Source organism: Helicoverpa zea, chromosome 14 (genome assembly GCF_022581195.2).
Source record: "Helicoverpa zea isolate HzStark_Cry1AcR chromosome 14, ilHelZeax1.1, whole genome shotgun sequence".
NCBI lineage: Eukaryota > Metazoa > Arthropoda > Insecta > Lepidoptera > Noctuidae > Helicoverpa > Helicoverpa zea.
The window spans coordinates 9,118,026-9,133,933 of NC_061465.1; the positions used below are offsets into that span (position 1 = coordinate 9,118,026).

At 35.2% G+C, this 15,908-nt stretch overlaps 2 protein-coding genes across 5 annotated transcripts in view; one reads left to right on the forward strand and one right to left on the reverse strand.

Moving 5' to 3' along the window:
* Positions 1-2,807: 2,807 nt before the first annotated feature.
* Positions 2,808-13,681, reverse strand: LOC124636246 (nuclear RNA export factor 1). The gene is made up of 10 exons (XM_047172235.1): positions 13,350-13,681; positions 12,596-13,195; positions 11,925-12,115; positions 10,491-10,600; positions 8,244-8,280; positions 7,155-7,402; positions 6,386-6,554; positions 5,769-5,933; positions 5,174-5,334; positions 2,808-4,768 (listed from the first exon to the last, which is right to left on the reverse strand). The coding sequence occupies exons 1-10, from the start codon at positions 13,399-13,401 to the stop codon at positions 4,669-4,671; spliced, it is 1,833 nt and encodes a 610-aa protein (XP_047028191.1). The 5' UTR covers positions 13,402-13,681; the 3' UTR covers positions 2,808-4,668.
* A 990-nt stretch (positions 13,682-14,671) lies between these two features.
* Positions 14,672-15,908, forward strand: part of LOC124636319 (serine/threonine-protein kinase minibrain) — a 112,680-nt gene continuing 111,443 nt past the window's right edge. For 3 of the 4 annotated variants that reach the window (XM_047172360.1, XM_047172361.1, XM_047172364.1), the window contains exon 1: positions 14,672-15,701. In XM_047172360.1, coding sequence (XP_047028316.1) covers positions 15,638-15,701 — 64 coding nt within the window. In that variant the 5' untranslated portion in view covers positions 14,672-15,637. The remainder of the gene's footprint in view (positions 15,702-15,908) is intronic. The other variant, XM_047172363.1, reaches the window with a different exon arrangement.

Consider the following 15,908-nt stretch of genomic DNA (forward strand, 5'->3'; position numbering starts at 1 on the left):
TTCCCCAAAAGCAGGGTGCAGCGCTGAGAAAGAGCAGAAATCTAGCCTGTTTTCCCAATATTTTTAACAACTCCGTTCTCTGCGCCGATGCTGTTTTCTTTTGTTTTGCTGTTTGTTTGAATAATTTTAGAACAAAATTAAGTGATAAACGTCATTTAACTCGATCGGCTTACTATCAAAATCTTAGGAACACTACAATTTAGGTAATTGTTTACGTTAGCCGAAATGATAAGAACGCGCGTCATTCAAAAGTTGAGGTAATTAGGTATCAACGTCTAGCAGTTGTTAACATTATATTAAAGTTAACACTGTATCATCAGAACGTTGTGATCGTACCTACTTATAAAAAATAATAGTTAAAAAAAACTAAAAAACACGCTTTTTATAGAAAACCGAACTAACAAATAGAAAATAAATTTTAATGAATTTAAATTAAGAAAATAGTGTTAAAAATTTCAATGAATATAAATTAATAATAGAGTGAATACAAAAAAAAATATTTAAAAAAAGCGTGGGGTGCATGGTGTCAATAGTTATAAATATTTTATTGACAGATATGAGTAGAGTGATTTTCATTTCGATAATACCTTAAAAAGCACCCCACGCTTTTTTTAAATATTTTTTTTTGTATTCACTCTATTATTAATTTATATTCATTGAAATTTTTAACACTATTTTCTTAATTAAAATTCATTAAAATTTATTTTCTATTTGTTAGTTCGGTTTTCTATAAAAAGCGTGTTTTTTAGTTTTTTTTAACTATTATTTATTTTCTAGTTTTTAGTTTGTTTTAAAACTATTATTTGTTTTGTAGAATTAAAATTCTCTTTAGTATAAAATTTGTCAATATTAGAGAAAACGGCTAAAGATAATTATTGGAAATAAAAATTAACATCGAGTCCTGCCTTATCGACTGTAGAGAAAAATTATAGAAAATTTTAATTAATTTTCTTACCTTATAGATAAAAATTATATAAATTAGCAAAAATCATATTTTGCAAATTGAAAAGCCTACAAGTCGGTGTCTAATGGATGTTACTCGTACTAAGTTAATTTTGCCACCGACTTCTAGGCCGATGTACCTAAAATTAGTATTTTTTTTGCTTTTTAGTGTTTTGGGAAGCCGGTTTAATTTTTTTGTAAAAAAGTTTTTTATTTAAAGCTTTTCAGTGATACGAATAGTTGTCACTATCCATACAAGTGGGAAGTTCTCATCAATACAAAGAATATAAGTCCAAACGAGGTATTTTACATATTCAGTTGTCGAGTTCCCTCGACTTTCTCTGGTCTCCATCATCAGGTCAGCTCCCAACCTTCACTGTTGCATAGGTCTTGTCAATACAAATAATTTAAGCCCAAACACGAGGTAGTTTCCATATTCAGTTGTCGAGTTCCCTCGACTTTCTCTGGTCTCCATCATCAGGTCAGCTCCAAACCTTCACTGTTGCAAAGGTCTTGTCAATACAAATAATTTAAGCCCAAACACGAGGTAGTTTACATATTCAGTTGTCGAGTTCCCTCGACTTTCTCTGGTCTCCATCATCAGGTCAGCTCCAAACCTTCACTGTTGCAAAGGTCTTGTCAATACAAATAATTTAAGCCCAAACACGAGGTAGTTTACATATTCAGTTGTCGAGTTCCCTCGACCCTCTCTGGTCTCCATCATCAGGTCAGCTCCAAATCTTCACAGTTGAATAGTGCTTTTAGGCGTACACCTGAGTGTCAAGTTTTTATCCTATGTATGCCTACAACTTTCGAAGGTTGCCCTCGATTTCTCAGGGTTTCTCAGGGTATTTCTCAGGGTATCATCAGATCCTGATCTGATGACTATGGGACCAACTGGCAGCTATTCCGAGTCGAACAAAAAAAGAATCACGTAAATCGGTCTATAAACCTCGGAGTAATCGATGTGTATGTGTAACCTCCTCCTTTTTGGGAAGTCGGTTAAAAATGGAATAATTTTATCAAATTAGTGTATTGTCATCGGTCCTCAATAAATCTACAAAGTTTGAACGAAATCTGGCCGTTTAAAGTGGGTCAAAATCGCGCCCAAAGAAGTCGGTTACAAACCTACAAACATACAGGTGAAGCTAATAAAAAGCGTGTAAAAAACATTTCGTCTAGACAACATGTATTTCTTTTTCAGTCCATTTGGTTTCTGAGTACTTATATGTATGTTCATTTTTTGCCTTTTAGGGAGAAACATCTCTTCGGGGGTTTCCTTAACCCATCTGCCTAATCAAATTGTTGGCTCACGGCTCAAGGTATCTACCTTCATTTGATTCCTGGTATTTTAAAATAACTGTGTTGCCTACGTCACGTATAACGAACAAATGTTTAATTAATTAGTGGTATATATATATATACCTAAGGCGAACAATGTTAACTGATAACGAATAGGCGGGGAAGAACTGTATCCTGTAGGTATTTACGTAGAATAACCAAAATAGGTATTTTGAAATAGGTACCCATACTACTTATTACGTTCCAAAATATTGTTGGAAATATACTTCTACCGACTCTAATCGATGTTCAAAGACTTACCTACTGTACATAAGACCGATTCCAAAAAAAAATTGTCTTCCAATGACCACCAAGGGCGAATCAAAAATATTTTCAAAAATTAAATAAATAGTAGGCGTTATAAGTTCGGAGTATGAAAGAAATAAAGATTTTTGTTTACTAGATGTATGGTTCATACATAGTTTAGTAGCATGCTGCTTATATTCTTGACTTTCCCTCGTCATTATTTCAACTATAGGCTAGACCTTATAATTCAGGGCTAAGAATTTAAATAAAACCCAAAATACGATCCAAAATGAAAGATTTATTTACTTCAGTAACAGTCTTAATGTTAGCTCCTAACATAAGCCCTAAGCCCCGCCCGACGCCACAGCAGGATTCTGGCTGTCCACAAACTTCACGGCCAAGTAAAAAAGTGCTATCAGATTTCTTTGTAAAAAAAAGTATTCACATACGCTGCGACTAGCCCACAATAACATTAAGTCAAGGGGTTCCGCCGCAGTATGCACGGTCCACTGACTCGCGCAATATGAATATAACTGTCTGGTTTCACACCATCCCAGCTTTGTACTTCAAGCACTGAAAACCGACCGGTCCTTGAGGAACTTCGCCTTCACATCCATACACTGCAGCCCAAACAAACCCCAAACGAAAATACAATTAAAATAAAAAACTACTATTTACAAATAACAAAATGAATTCAAATTATAAATTTTATCATCCTTTTTCCACTATTTCGGAGTTGAAATAGCATTGCATACAATTAAGTTCTTTTTTTTAATACAAATATAATTATTTATAGAGTAATGGTTTATGAATACACAGAAAAATATTGTAGACATAATACAGAATCAAAAAATGCAGAAAAGAAACTGATAATGTATTATATCTAAAAACTATTTTTTATATTACAGGAAATATAATTTCTATATTTTATATAAGGCAAAATATTCTATAATGCTTAAGATGCAGCAAGGAACTACTATGTCAATAAAATAAATCCTCTTTTGATGAAATGAAAATCTGTTGTTTAGATAGTCGTGCGATGGAACGGCATACGTTTAAAATTATTGAAATGATTGATATTAAAAAGTAAGAAAAAAAACGTATAAAAATCGCATCGCACCTCTATCGAATTAAACATAAATTATTTTTACAGTGAATCATCAAACAAATATACTCGATACAGTTACATAAGTAATTGTTTTTTTTTTTTTTTGTATGCTTGTTTCTTTTTTGTCAGCTTTTTTTTAGACTAAAACTATTTCAACTGTTTGACTATACAAATGAAGAAAAAAAAAAAAGATTCTTCGGCGCCGAAATCTTCCAATAACAACTTCTAATGTAGTTATTATCAACTGAGCTGATGCCAGGTATTTTTGACAAAGTTTTTAAATCGTTGTGCAAACTCCAATCACCAATAATAATACTATGAATGGTGATTTCTTGAAGATATTTCTGATCCTCAATGCATATTGGGATAGTATAATCCGGCATTCATACTTATGCCTGGATAAGCTTCGACGAGTGAATGGGTTTCTAGGAAATTCTTTGTCATCTACAAATCAATATTTTGTGAACATTCTTAGCATCAGTTGAGCGCCTTCATAACGAAGAAAAAAATATAGATTCTCGTTGAACTATTGTGATTTCTTCTTGTATATTGTTAAATATCTTATTGCATAATATCTTATTGCATATTATGTACTTACAAAGCATATAAGTAAGTTGATAGTGAATATTTCAATTAATTTATTCTATAAGTTATCTTGTCCAGTATTTTCACGATATCATCCTTGTTTCTTGATTGAGCATCAATTGTTGCAGTTGAGTTGTTTTCTGGTGCAGTTTGATTTTGATTTCCAAACATTGAAGATATTATTTAATCTGTATCTTTGTATCTTCAGCGCGATTTTCTGTTTATCTTCAACATCATTCTCGTTTTCTAATTCTCTATTATAGTAATAAATCATATCGCTGCATCTCCACATTCCATAGACTCAGTGTGCATAAAAAACTCCTTTCACTTATCCATAGATAATAATAATAAACTAGTCGACAAGAGTCATTTAACTAAAAAAATAGTTATTTATTTTCCGTAACTAATATGTACACTGACACAGCCTTATTTTGAAAGTTTTACGTTCACTTGACGAACGCTTCAGGGGGTATTTTCCCTTCTGAGTTTAGTTGGTTGAAGACAAATAAGGCTCGTTGGAAATCCCATCCCGTTTGTTGTAGGCAGCTGGAAAGAAACAAGCCTTGTAAATAAAACGTCTTTTAAGTGTAAAAACATTGACTTTTGACAAATCTTAAAATACTCTATGTTACATAAGTTTATGACCAAGACAGAATGGTGTTTGAGCAGTCCTATAAAATTGATAATGGCCAACAGTCTGCTATTGGAAAGGACAAAATAAGGACAAGACAAATAATTATTTGTCTGAGATCTGATGATTATAATCATCGCTGTTAGGATCTTCCTACAGCCATTTAAAATTCGAATACCACGACAAGATTTCAATGCTATTTTACAAGCTTTGGCTATTTTACAAGGTTTGTCAATTTAATTTTTCTCATCAAATCCTGTTTATATACTATATTTTTTCCTATACCAATAACCATAATATTCTTTACAGGTAAAACTTACTTGATGCTCCAATGATCATTCATGCCAGTCTGTTGGCTCAGCATATTGAGCATCATTTTCTGCGCGTCGTCGGGTGACGGCTGAGCCATGGCGACCGGAGCGGGCGCAACAGGGGCCGGAGTGGGTTCTACTGTTACACCCGTTGAGAAGGCTTTCTCTTCCTGTATTGTGGAAAAATAAATTGATATACATATTTGTGGTGTTTTCTTTACTGCTACAAATTATACTTGTAGGACATTGAAGCTGGGAATTAGTTGCTCTATTGCAGAGCATTAGTTCTTAAAATCCCTTTAGGGTTTGTATAGAAATATGATTTTACTGAGCTGAATTAACTCAGTTTACAAACATTTTAATTTCTCTTTTATTTCAGAATGTTTCTGCATTCCCTCAACAACGCTTTAGTACAAAAATCTGTGTCAATAAATATTTTTAGGAGATAAACTTAGGTTATGTATTGGATCCAATCGTGGAAGAAGAACTAAGAGAAGAACATAGGATTTTTTATCCCCATCTGTGTAAGTGAAGTAGATCTGTCGGGTAAAAACCGCGGGAAAACAGCTAATCCTATATAAATCCTTACAAATGAAAACCTTACCTGTTCCTTAGTAGTATTAGTGACAAACAGCATATCGTTGATGATGCAGAACCCGCCTCCAGCATTGGGCACGATCACGAACGTGCGATGGAAGGAGCGCGTCGGGTTGCCGTTGGTATTCGTCTCTTTGTAGACTCCGTTCATTGTTAGCACTATTATTGATGGCTGTGGGGGAGAAAAGGAATTTAGAAACTTACAGGAAATAAGAAGGAGAAATATAGATATTATTTTTTTGTGCTTGTTTAGGCCATAAAGGCTGCGAAACTCCTGAGCTGATTTGAAAAAATCTTTCACTATTGAATAGCTAGACTATCACCGAGTAACATAGGCTATATTTTATAAGAAGTTTGAGAAGAAGTTCCTCCGGGACGCGGGTGAAACCGCGGTGAACAGCTAGTACCTACAGCATAAAAAGAGGTTGATTTTATTTCTCCAAAGAATAAACCCAACACTCATCTCAACATTTGAAATTCTTTAACAAGTTGACCTCATGGTTTTTATTGTATGTACATTATTTTTATAAAAACTAGATCCATTGGAAATGCGGAATATAGACGGCTAAATTACTATGATTTAGAAATATATGAGACATAAAATTACTATCGAAAACTACTTACAGTAAAAACAAGTAAATCAACAGCGAATCCCATCAAATCGTGCGCTGTCTTCGGTAGGTCAGACAGGAATGACACGACTTGCAGTCTGCCCGTGCGCAGGTAACGTCGCCGAGACTCGCGTTCCGTTATACGCAGGATATTGCGACTGTTTGTTATATAGGAGTTTAATCTGGAACGGAAATTACGTTGTTTTTGGTTTATTAAGAATAGGGCGATTGTTACTTTGTACTATCATTTTAAAATGTCTGATTTGTATGACCAGTGAGAGAGAGAGAACATCAATAAATTTATCATCTGCTTTTTCCTGGCCATGTAGGGGTCGCTTCCAGCTATCTGGTTGTAGCATAGTACCAGCGTTTTCAGTCAGAGAATATCAATAAATGTATATAAGCAAACCTAATCACATGCATATAAATCTATACTAATATTATAAAGAGAAAAACTTTGTTTGTTTGGTTGTAATGGATAAACTCAAAAACTACTGGACCGATTTTAAATATTCTTCCACCATTAGAAAGCTATATTATCTGCGAGTAACATAGGCCATATTTTATCCCGGTGTGGGCAGTAGCTCCCATGGGATGCGGGTGAAACCGCGGGAAAACGGCTAGTCATTAATAAATACAACAGATAAATAGTAAAAACTTCAGAGAGCATCTTGCCAGATTGTTACACGTATTCTTCATCAAATATAACATCCACAAAATAAACACAACTTGTTACAACATCTACCATCATCATGCTATTTTTCAATACCATGCCAACATACCTTTGCGTAGCAGCATTCCTATTATCGTTACTCAAGTACGTAGCTGCCAAGGACATAGTAGCATGTTCATGGTAAGCTTCAAGCAACGGCTGCCGTGACTCCGCATCATAAATAGCGAAGTACTGAGTTAGGAACTCTCGTACTAAGTCTTGTCCTGCCGGGTCTACGAGGAAGGATTGCTGGCGTAGTGGGAGGGTCACGTCTTCTAGGACATCGAAGCCGATGGCTGGGGGCAGTTCCACTCCGTCCTGTTGTAGGAAGTTGGTTAAAGTTGTGTTGTGGTAGTTTGGACTTTAAGTGTTAGGTGTTAGAGGTTAGTTTTGTTTGTGGATGAAAATTTACCAAAATACTAGAGAACATTTGGAGGTAAAATGGTGTTTGTAAACTTCAACGGTTAATGCTGAACATTAATTTTTAAGTAATAAAAAGTGTATCGTTAAGACCCCATAATTTTTGAAAATGTGTTCTTAGAATTTCGGCTAATCGTGATAAGGTTTTAGTTGATAATTTTAGTATAATGCAATGCAGATAACTGGCATGACTATCACTTCTTTAATGGTATTGGATCAATATGTCAGAGCCCTTATTTGTTATGGCTTACACCCAAGTTAAACAGTCACATATAATAATTATAATTTTGGCTTTAATTTTAAAATCAAAAGCATAAAAACGGAACTGTTTACCACAGGTACCATTACAAACAAGGGCTCGAAATCTCACCGTTATCTGGTAATCAGGGGTTTCAGGTAGGTCGTCAATCTGGTTGGCTGATTAACAAAACCTAACCTGTCACAAACAGTTGGTAAAAAAAATACAAACTTGTAAGGGTACAAGCAAAGTACTTTCAGGATCATTGAGTTTCAACAAACAAATGACACTTTAAACACCAAGTGTCTGACCAACAATAGTTTGTCTATTACGGCTGGGACTGATGGCATTCAAAGTGTTGACTGTAGAAAAACTAGCCTTTAGTTTAAATATATTCTTAGCTGGTTACACTGTGCCGATGCTTTCTTTGATATATTGCAATATAATCCTTTTGCTTCTACCCTTGACTGTAAGAACCCACTTTGTACTTGTTCTACTCACCAATTTGACCAGCTTGGGAAACTTCTTCCGCACATCGCTGGAGACAACAAACAATATGGCAATGGCATGAAACAATATCTCTGAAACTCACATCACATGTTAGCTTCAGTTTTGAGTATTAATAGAACAAGTTCTATAGCACCTTTACAGAGTGTTGGTACAAGTATGAAATTACTTAGTTAGGTCTTGGTCTCACTAACTACCAAAATATTCTAGAATAGCATTCCATTTTGAATTTCATTCCTTTGTTATAAATCATCTTTTTTTTTTTAAGTTTACATAAAATGTGTAACCTACATAAATTCTAAACAGAACATCTTTCTAGAATATTCATAGTGAAGTTGTTTACTACCTTATTATAAAATTTGGTCTTAAAAATTACCGCCTTTAGTGCTACGTTTAGTCCATTTACTTTCATTTGTGATGTTGGTTTAAACCTTCAACTAAAGCTGGTGCTTTTTTAAGTACACGTTTTATAATAAGGTGGTTCAAGTAGTGTTTACTGCAATTGGTAATGAGACTTCATTTCAATCATACTTGTACCAACAATTTTTGTAAGTATCCAAAAAAGGTGCATTAGCTTGTTCTATTTATACTCTTAGCACACTGAAGTACAATATAAATTAATAGATGTATTAAAATGTATCTTTGACTGGTTCACAATACCTATACTTTTTATAAAGCAATAATGTTTCTAATATAGTCATGCTTATTTTTACACAATGATAAAATCACTAATAGTTATCATGTTAGTCACTTATACATTGCAAATATTTCACTATCAGTTATTTTATCACTTAAGTACCTACAAGCATAAGCACATATAAATAAAACTTTGCTTCTCAAATAATTTAACTTGAAGAAATATGAATTTAATTTTCCAAAGCAATAATAAAATAAAGCGACATTTTTCATTAACACTTAATGCATTTCAGAAAAGCTAATAAATATAATTAAAAATGATTACTGCACATATTGGAGTATGTATAGTGTATGTAGGTATACTATAAATTTATTTCAAAATTGGTTGCAAGAAAAATCTTCAAGGTGAAACGAGTCAAAGAAACATTTTACACCTTGGAAATAATTTAATTTCACACTAGTAGGTACCAACATCTTTGTACTTCAAAATGTTAGGTATCTAAACATCGATGCTAGTACTTCATACTACATGCAATCGGTGATTTATTCTTGATAGAAAGAATAAGGTATCTAAGCAGTTCATAATATGTACATTGAAAACCAGAATACAAGTTGAATTCGAGGCAGTTCTCACACTAAGACATAGCGAGTATTCAATTAACTTATACTTGAACATAATTAAATATGCATTACTTGTGTGGACTTTATAAAAACGTGGTCTTGATGTGAGAAGAATCTCTGAAGTTGTAGTCTGCAAATTAATATTGTCAAAACAAAAATCACAAGACTGTTTAATTCCAAGGAATTCGAGAAAGGACCGCGAATAAACTTGCTGATTATGCGACTAAACTTGAATTAAAATCAATTTGGCAAAAGTTAAATATTTAGTTTTGAGTCATGACTTAAGTTTCAACAATAATCAAAATTTTTACTTGCATTCCAGCAGCAAACAAAATTGTTGTTTTTTTTTAATCTTCATGAAAATTCATCTTGAATTCTAGTTTCTTAGTTACAGTGGGATATAGATTTTGTTATGAGATATCATTTTCGCAGGTCATTGAACCTGGAACCGTGTCCTAGATCTAGAGATACCTCTAGATTCGGGAAACGGTGACTGTGGCTTCTGAAATATAATAAAAAGTAACAAGCAAAAATTCTATACATATTGTGGTAAAAATGTACATGTGTGGAACAATAATCTTGAATCAATACATTTCGAAAACATTTTTGTATTTTATTTTATTTACAGGTGTTTAAAATTGTATTAATCCACAACTGTACAATTTTACCCAGCTGTGATATCAATCATCAAAAATTCGGAATGGACTATGCAAGTATGCATATCAAATTGAACATTGAGTTAAGTATAGTTAAGCCATTGTTTGAATAAATTATAGGATTGCTAATACGAAATTGTCTCATTTATGCAATGAAAATCTCTGAAACATTGATTTCCATAAACCAATGTAAATCATTTATTCTCCTTTTTCAGCTCAAAACTACAGCCTCATGACTTTTATTCCCTCAATACATTTCAAGGGTATGTACTGTTATGCAATGCAATTACAATAGGTTTCAACCAATACATGGACTCCATAACACTACCTGACGTAGATTTCGTTATCGGAAAACCTGTTCACCAACGGGTTGCCCTTCAGGTAAAGCTCCACCAGCTGCAAGTTCTTCAAAGGCTCCAGGGAACCAAGGAATGGAATCTAGAAGGAAGTAGAAAAATTATTGTCGCAGCAACGTTTCAATCTCCAACGCAAAAAAGGTTTATTTAAATAAGGCTGATAAATCAGCACTTTCTGAATGTCAAAAACAAAGGACAGCCTCCAAAACGTCCCCCCTTCTGAAGTTTAGATTGGCATCTAAAGTTAACAAATCAAAGGAAAGTCCCCAGTTTTGTGTTAATATAGTAAGTTCAACTCAGTCTTGCGCGCGGCCTTATGTGTGGGTAACCCTTGTACATACACAGTGACTTTGTGTGCGTGACAAGAGGTACAGTCGGGTACAAATACAGTTATTTAGGGGTTACGGCTGTTTAAAGAAAAACAGTTATTACGTAATTTAATGTTTATTTATTTATAATGATTCTGAATCGCTACTTGAAAAATCAAATGATGAATTTTCGGATTCGCTACTCTCACCGAGGTAAATTATAAATTTTGACTCCATGTCAAAATGTCTATAGTATTTTTCTTTTTTCTTTTGTACATGTCGACAAGTATTACCCAACATCCCTTCATCAATATGACTTAAACGTTCATTTATGAGTTTCATTATTTCCGTCTTATTTTGGTTGACATTATGCGAAGCAATATTATTTTTTAAAATTCCCCACACATTTTGTTTACATTATTATACTAGATAATACGTCTTTTTACATTCTTAGTCCACACTTTTATTTATTGTCCGCGTACCCCGAGATCTAGAAAATATGTAAGGAGTATTTAATTCATCTTAGATATTTCACCTCATTTATTTCTTAGATACTGTCAACGTCAATTTGAAAAAACTTATGAGAAAATAATGAAAAACTGTAAAATGTAATAATAAAAAGCTTTGAATGTTGTTTCATTTTTTGAAACGCTACCTGACTCCTTAAACATTTTCTCCGTGAAGAACTAGACATTTTCGTAAACGACTGTACCCATAACAAAAAGCGATAAGAACACGTCATGCTCGGACGACGTCACTGTCACACGAATGAAAGTTGTATATTTATAAGCCGACGCACACATAGGGCCGCGCGCAAATCTGAGTTGAACTATCTATACCATATTGGTTAACAATGTATGTATACCTATCTATTGTGATGAATGGCTGTTAATAGTTAAAACAGTATGACCATGACATAACCCAAAAAGCCTGATACTTGACTTGACTATGTAACACCTTTAATAAGCATCACACTATGTATGTATATTATCTACACATGTTTTTGCAAATAAATGAATTTGAATTTGAATTTGAACTTATCCAGGTTCTTTTTATCATAACATGGGATAATGAACAATTACTAGAATAACAGCTTACCCGGTTATCCCCCATGTACAGAATTTTCAAGTTCTTCAGTTTAGAAGAGAGAATCTTCAGATGCTCAATACCATGTAGTTTATTGTCATTGAGGTTTAATGCCTCAAGATCCGGAATGTTCTCAGCAATTATATCAATAGCAGCCAGCATTATGACTGGACGGAACAGGGCGCAGAATATATCTGCCAAGTCTGGAACAAATGTTATTTGTTTTGGAGTGATGAAAATGTACAGGTGTTACAGTTAAAGGGTGCTTACATAAAGAAACAGATTTCCGGTACAGACAAATCTGTACGGGTAGGTACCGATCAGCGCAGGTATAATGTTTCAATAAAATTCTATTCTCTCACTTATAAAGAACAGGTTGTAACTTGTCGTTGCCGACTACCTGGACCGGGCCATATGGGTTTAATTTTAATTGTCTTTAAGGGCAGATTTACCTGCTTCTTTATACGAGTCAACACTGTACTGATCTATACATATTGGTCTGTACCGGAAACCTGTTTCTTTAAATAACAGGTAAGTAGTGGTAAAATAAGGTAAAATGTACAAAGTCACCTTCACATTCAAGTTTTTAAGTAAATTTTTCCTTATTGTCTGTGCATGATTTCATTGTCGACAATGCAAAAGACAATGAATCAAATAAAGTATACAAAAAATATTAAACTTACCAGGATCTGCATGGAACTTAGTCAAGTCCAAGGCCTTTGTCGTGGCATTGTATCTTTTAGCCATAGCAAGCTTCATCTTTTCCTTCATTTCAGCATCAACAGCGACATTGGGCACAGAGTTTCTTACAATCACCATTAACTTGAAGCCATCGGACATTGTGATCTTCCTGTCAGCATGGAATAGCTTCTCAGCCAGTTTAACATCATCTACATAGAACACGGCTGCGTTGCCATTGGTCTTGTAGTAGTGAGGCACAAAGATGTCTGGTGATATGTAGCTCAAAAGAGTCTTCAGAATAACATCTTTCTCGTGTTTGGCCCCATAAGGTATGATGATTTGATACCAGGGAAGAACACCTGCAATGAACTTCTTCTTCGCCATGCCATGACCTGTTCTAGGTGATGGAGAGTTCAGCCTGCCTCCGCGGCCTCTAAATGCTCCTTTACGGTGGACATGCGGGCCGCCCTCGCCAGTACCCCCCATGTACACGTCATCATCCAACTGCAGTTTAACATTGTTCCATTTGTTCTTTCCTTTATGCGTGTTTGGTTTGAAACTAACACGCCGTGTGTTACTCGTGTGTGTTCGGTCATCATGCTCTGCAAATTAGGTTGAATTAAACTATGTGTTTGATTGGTTACATACCTCTTTAATGTTTAGAACAGCTAAGAGAGCAGAATGAATTATAATAAAAGCGATGTGGAAGCCTTGAAGTATCAAAATAAACAAATCTTCAGAAGTAAGAACCCTTACCAAAAGCGTCATTGTTCTTAAAGTTTCTTATTCTGCCACCGTTTTTAGGCATGTTTCTGTTATTACGCTGAATGATGAAAGATTACACCACAAAATAAGGTTAAATCTATGACGCACAACGCGTCCCACACTTGGTGTTCAGAGCTCCGCAAACAAACTAGATTATATTTCAAATACACAGTTATTCAGTTCTGTAGTAAAAGCAAATCTATGTTAGTTTCTCAGTTAAAAAGTAGGAAATTGTTTAATTTTATAACAATTTTTCACTATATTAAGAAATGCAGACGTACTTTCGCGTTGCAAGGTATTTTTTGACAGTACAGATTAAAAAATCGCCATAGAGCAAGCTGTTTATAGATTGTGGCAAAAACAGGAACTAACGTTGGAAGCCATCGAAAAATATAGAGTATAAAAGACAAACAATAATACCAGCAGTGAAAATCAAGCCTAAATCAAGCCTAAATACAGCTCAAACTTCATTAAAAGGGTCTTATTCAACGGAAAATACAGATGCAGCTCGCAGCTGTATAATGGCAATGACTCGCGATGCATTATGTTGCGGTACAATGGCATATTATACATTGCCGTGAAAGTGACCATATCTATAGCAACCGCACCACACCGCATTGTACGTATCATCATCTGCCTAGCCTTTTCCCAACTATGTTGACACACTTAGTAAGACTGACTGTCAGACTTTCTGCGTTCTGACTACTCGTAACTAATTGACGTGTTTTCCGAAAAACGAAAGAACTTTTCATGACAAGATCACCAAACTACAGAAAGACGAATGAGCCAAGCATTGCAATGCCACGAGCAGTCACACCGCATTACCCCTGCAGATATAACAGGAGGATGACGCCTTAAATGAAAATGGAAACCTAATAATTCAGCCAGAGGCAAATTCAGCTTTCTTCATTTCAGCAAATTTGAATGCGGAAATTTAAAAAACAACATACACAATACCTACAAGATCCGATTACAAGTTTTTGAGAAATTGGAACTAGTTAAAAATGCCAGTGAATGAACGAATTGTTCTTTAATTTTTATGGTTGGCAAGAAACAGAAAATGTTGTCTATGATCGCAATGTCACGTTTCGTGATACGCATTTGTTTTGAAAAAAATCCAAACGAAACAAATTCACATAAAAATGTCTAGTATATAAATAATGTGTAAATGTCCTAACATTAAAACAAAAAATTGTTATTATAAATTATTGTTTCTTATGTAAACAAAAATATATAAGATTACTGAATTTAGACAATTTATTTTCTGTAATAGAACCATAGCTTTTAAAAATAAAACGACCATAGATAAAATTCGTGTGCTTTTCGAGTCTGCCATGTTTTGTCCTATTTGTCGCGCTTGATCAACGCGTTCGCGTTTACTGTTCAAAACTGTTATTTTCTGAATGTATTACGGGCTGTGTTTTGTTTACAAATAGTGTAGTTATTGGTGTTGTAATTATACTGCTAATACTTTTGATTAGGCAATCACTTTGATACTTGAGAATGCGACAGTGAAGTTCGTATTTCATAAAATTTATATTCGTTAGCTGGCCATCAACTGTCTGCATTCGGAGGCATTCCGTCGTAATTTTTGAAATATTCTAATCTGTAAATGTGATTTCATAATATTTTGTCGGTCCCGTCTATGACGCAACCCACGTGCACATATTATAGCGAGCATCTCATGCACATTTGTTATTATTTTGTTCGCGAGTTCGATTCGGAGCAGTGAGGATCGGATCGGCGAAGGGAAACCGCGTCGCGCGTCTTGCTCACTCCTATCGCGTTCGGTCGAATTCTTTAATTTGTGGGTAATATTGGACGGTGATTTCTAATCGGGTGTGAATTAATTAGTGCGGGATAGTGTTGTTGGTCGATGTGATTGGGTGCAGCGCACATAGCGCACACGTGACACGGGACGAGTGTTTGGGTGTCAGTCGGTTGCGGCTCGCGGGCGCCGCTACAGTCCGCCTGCAGTGCGGAGCGCGCGACGGGCGTTAGAGGTGAATCACCGCTCGGTGCCGTTTTGATCGTGCTTGTTTACCCGCGTGTGCATAAGTGCGTGGAGCGGAAGTGCAAGGCATGTGCGCCGCGCGTCGGCGCCGATGACACCGCCGTCCGGGGCGACGGCGTTTTGAGCGCGAGTGTGTGATAGCTATGTTCCTTGGGTTATGAGTGTGTGACAAAGTTGTAGTGCGCTGAGGACACTGGAGCCCCTAGACGGAGTTGGGCCCGCCGGGGCGGCCCTGGTGCTTCTCGGGGCTCCTCACGAAGGCAAAATGGCTGCGTGGAACCGCCACCACCATTTCAACATGCTCATGGATGAGAATGCCAAAAATAAGTGTAAGTATAATGATTACATACAATGGTAGTTGTTGTGTTCACCAACATCAACTTGATCCTGTAGAATGTAGACACAAACCTTATTTTGTTTTGTAGTCAAGCTAAACACAACACAAGAGCTCAGCATGGACCCATAACTGTTTCTACCACCAAAGTACTGCTCAGCATGATAATATCAAAGCAGATGATAACTGTCTCAACAACATT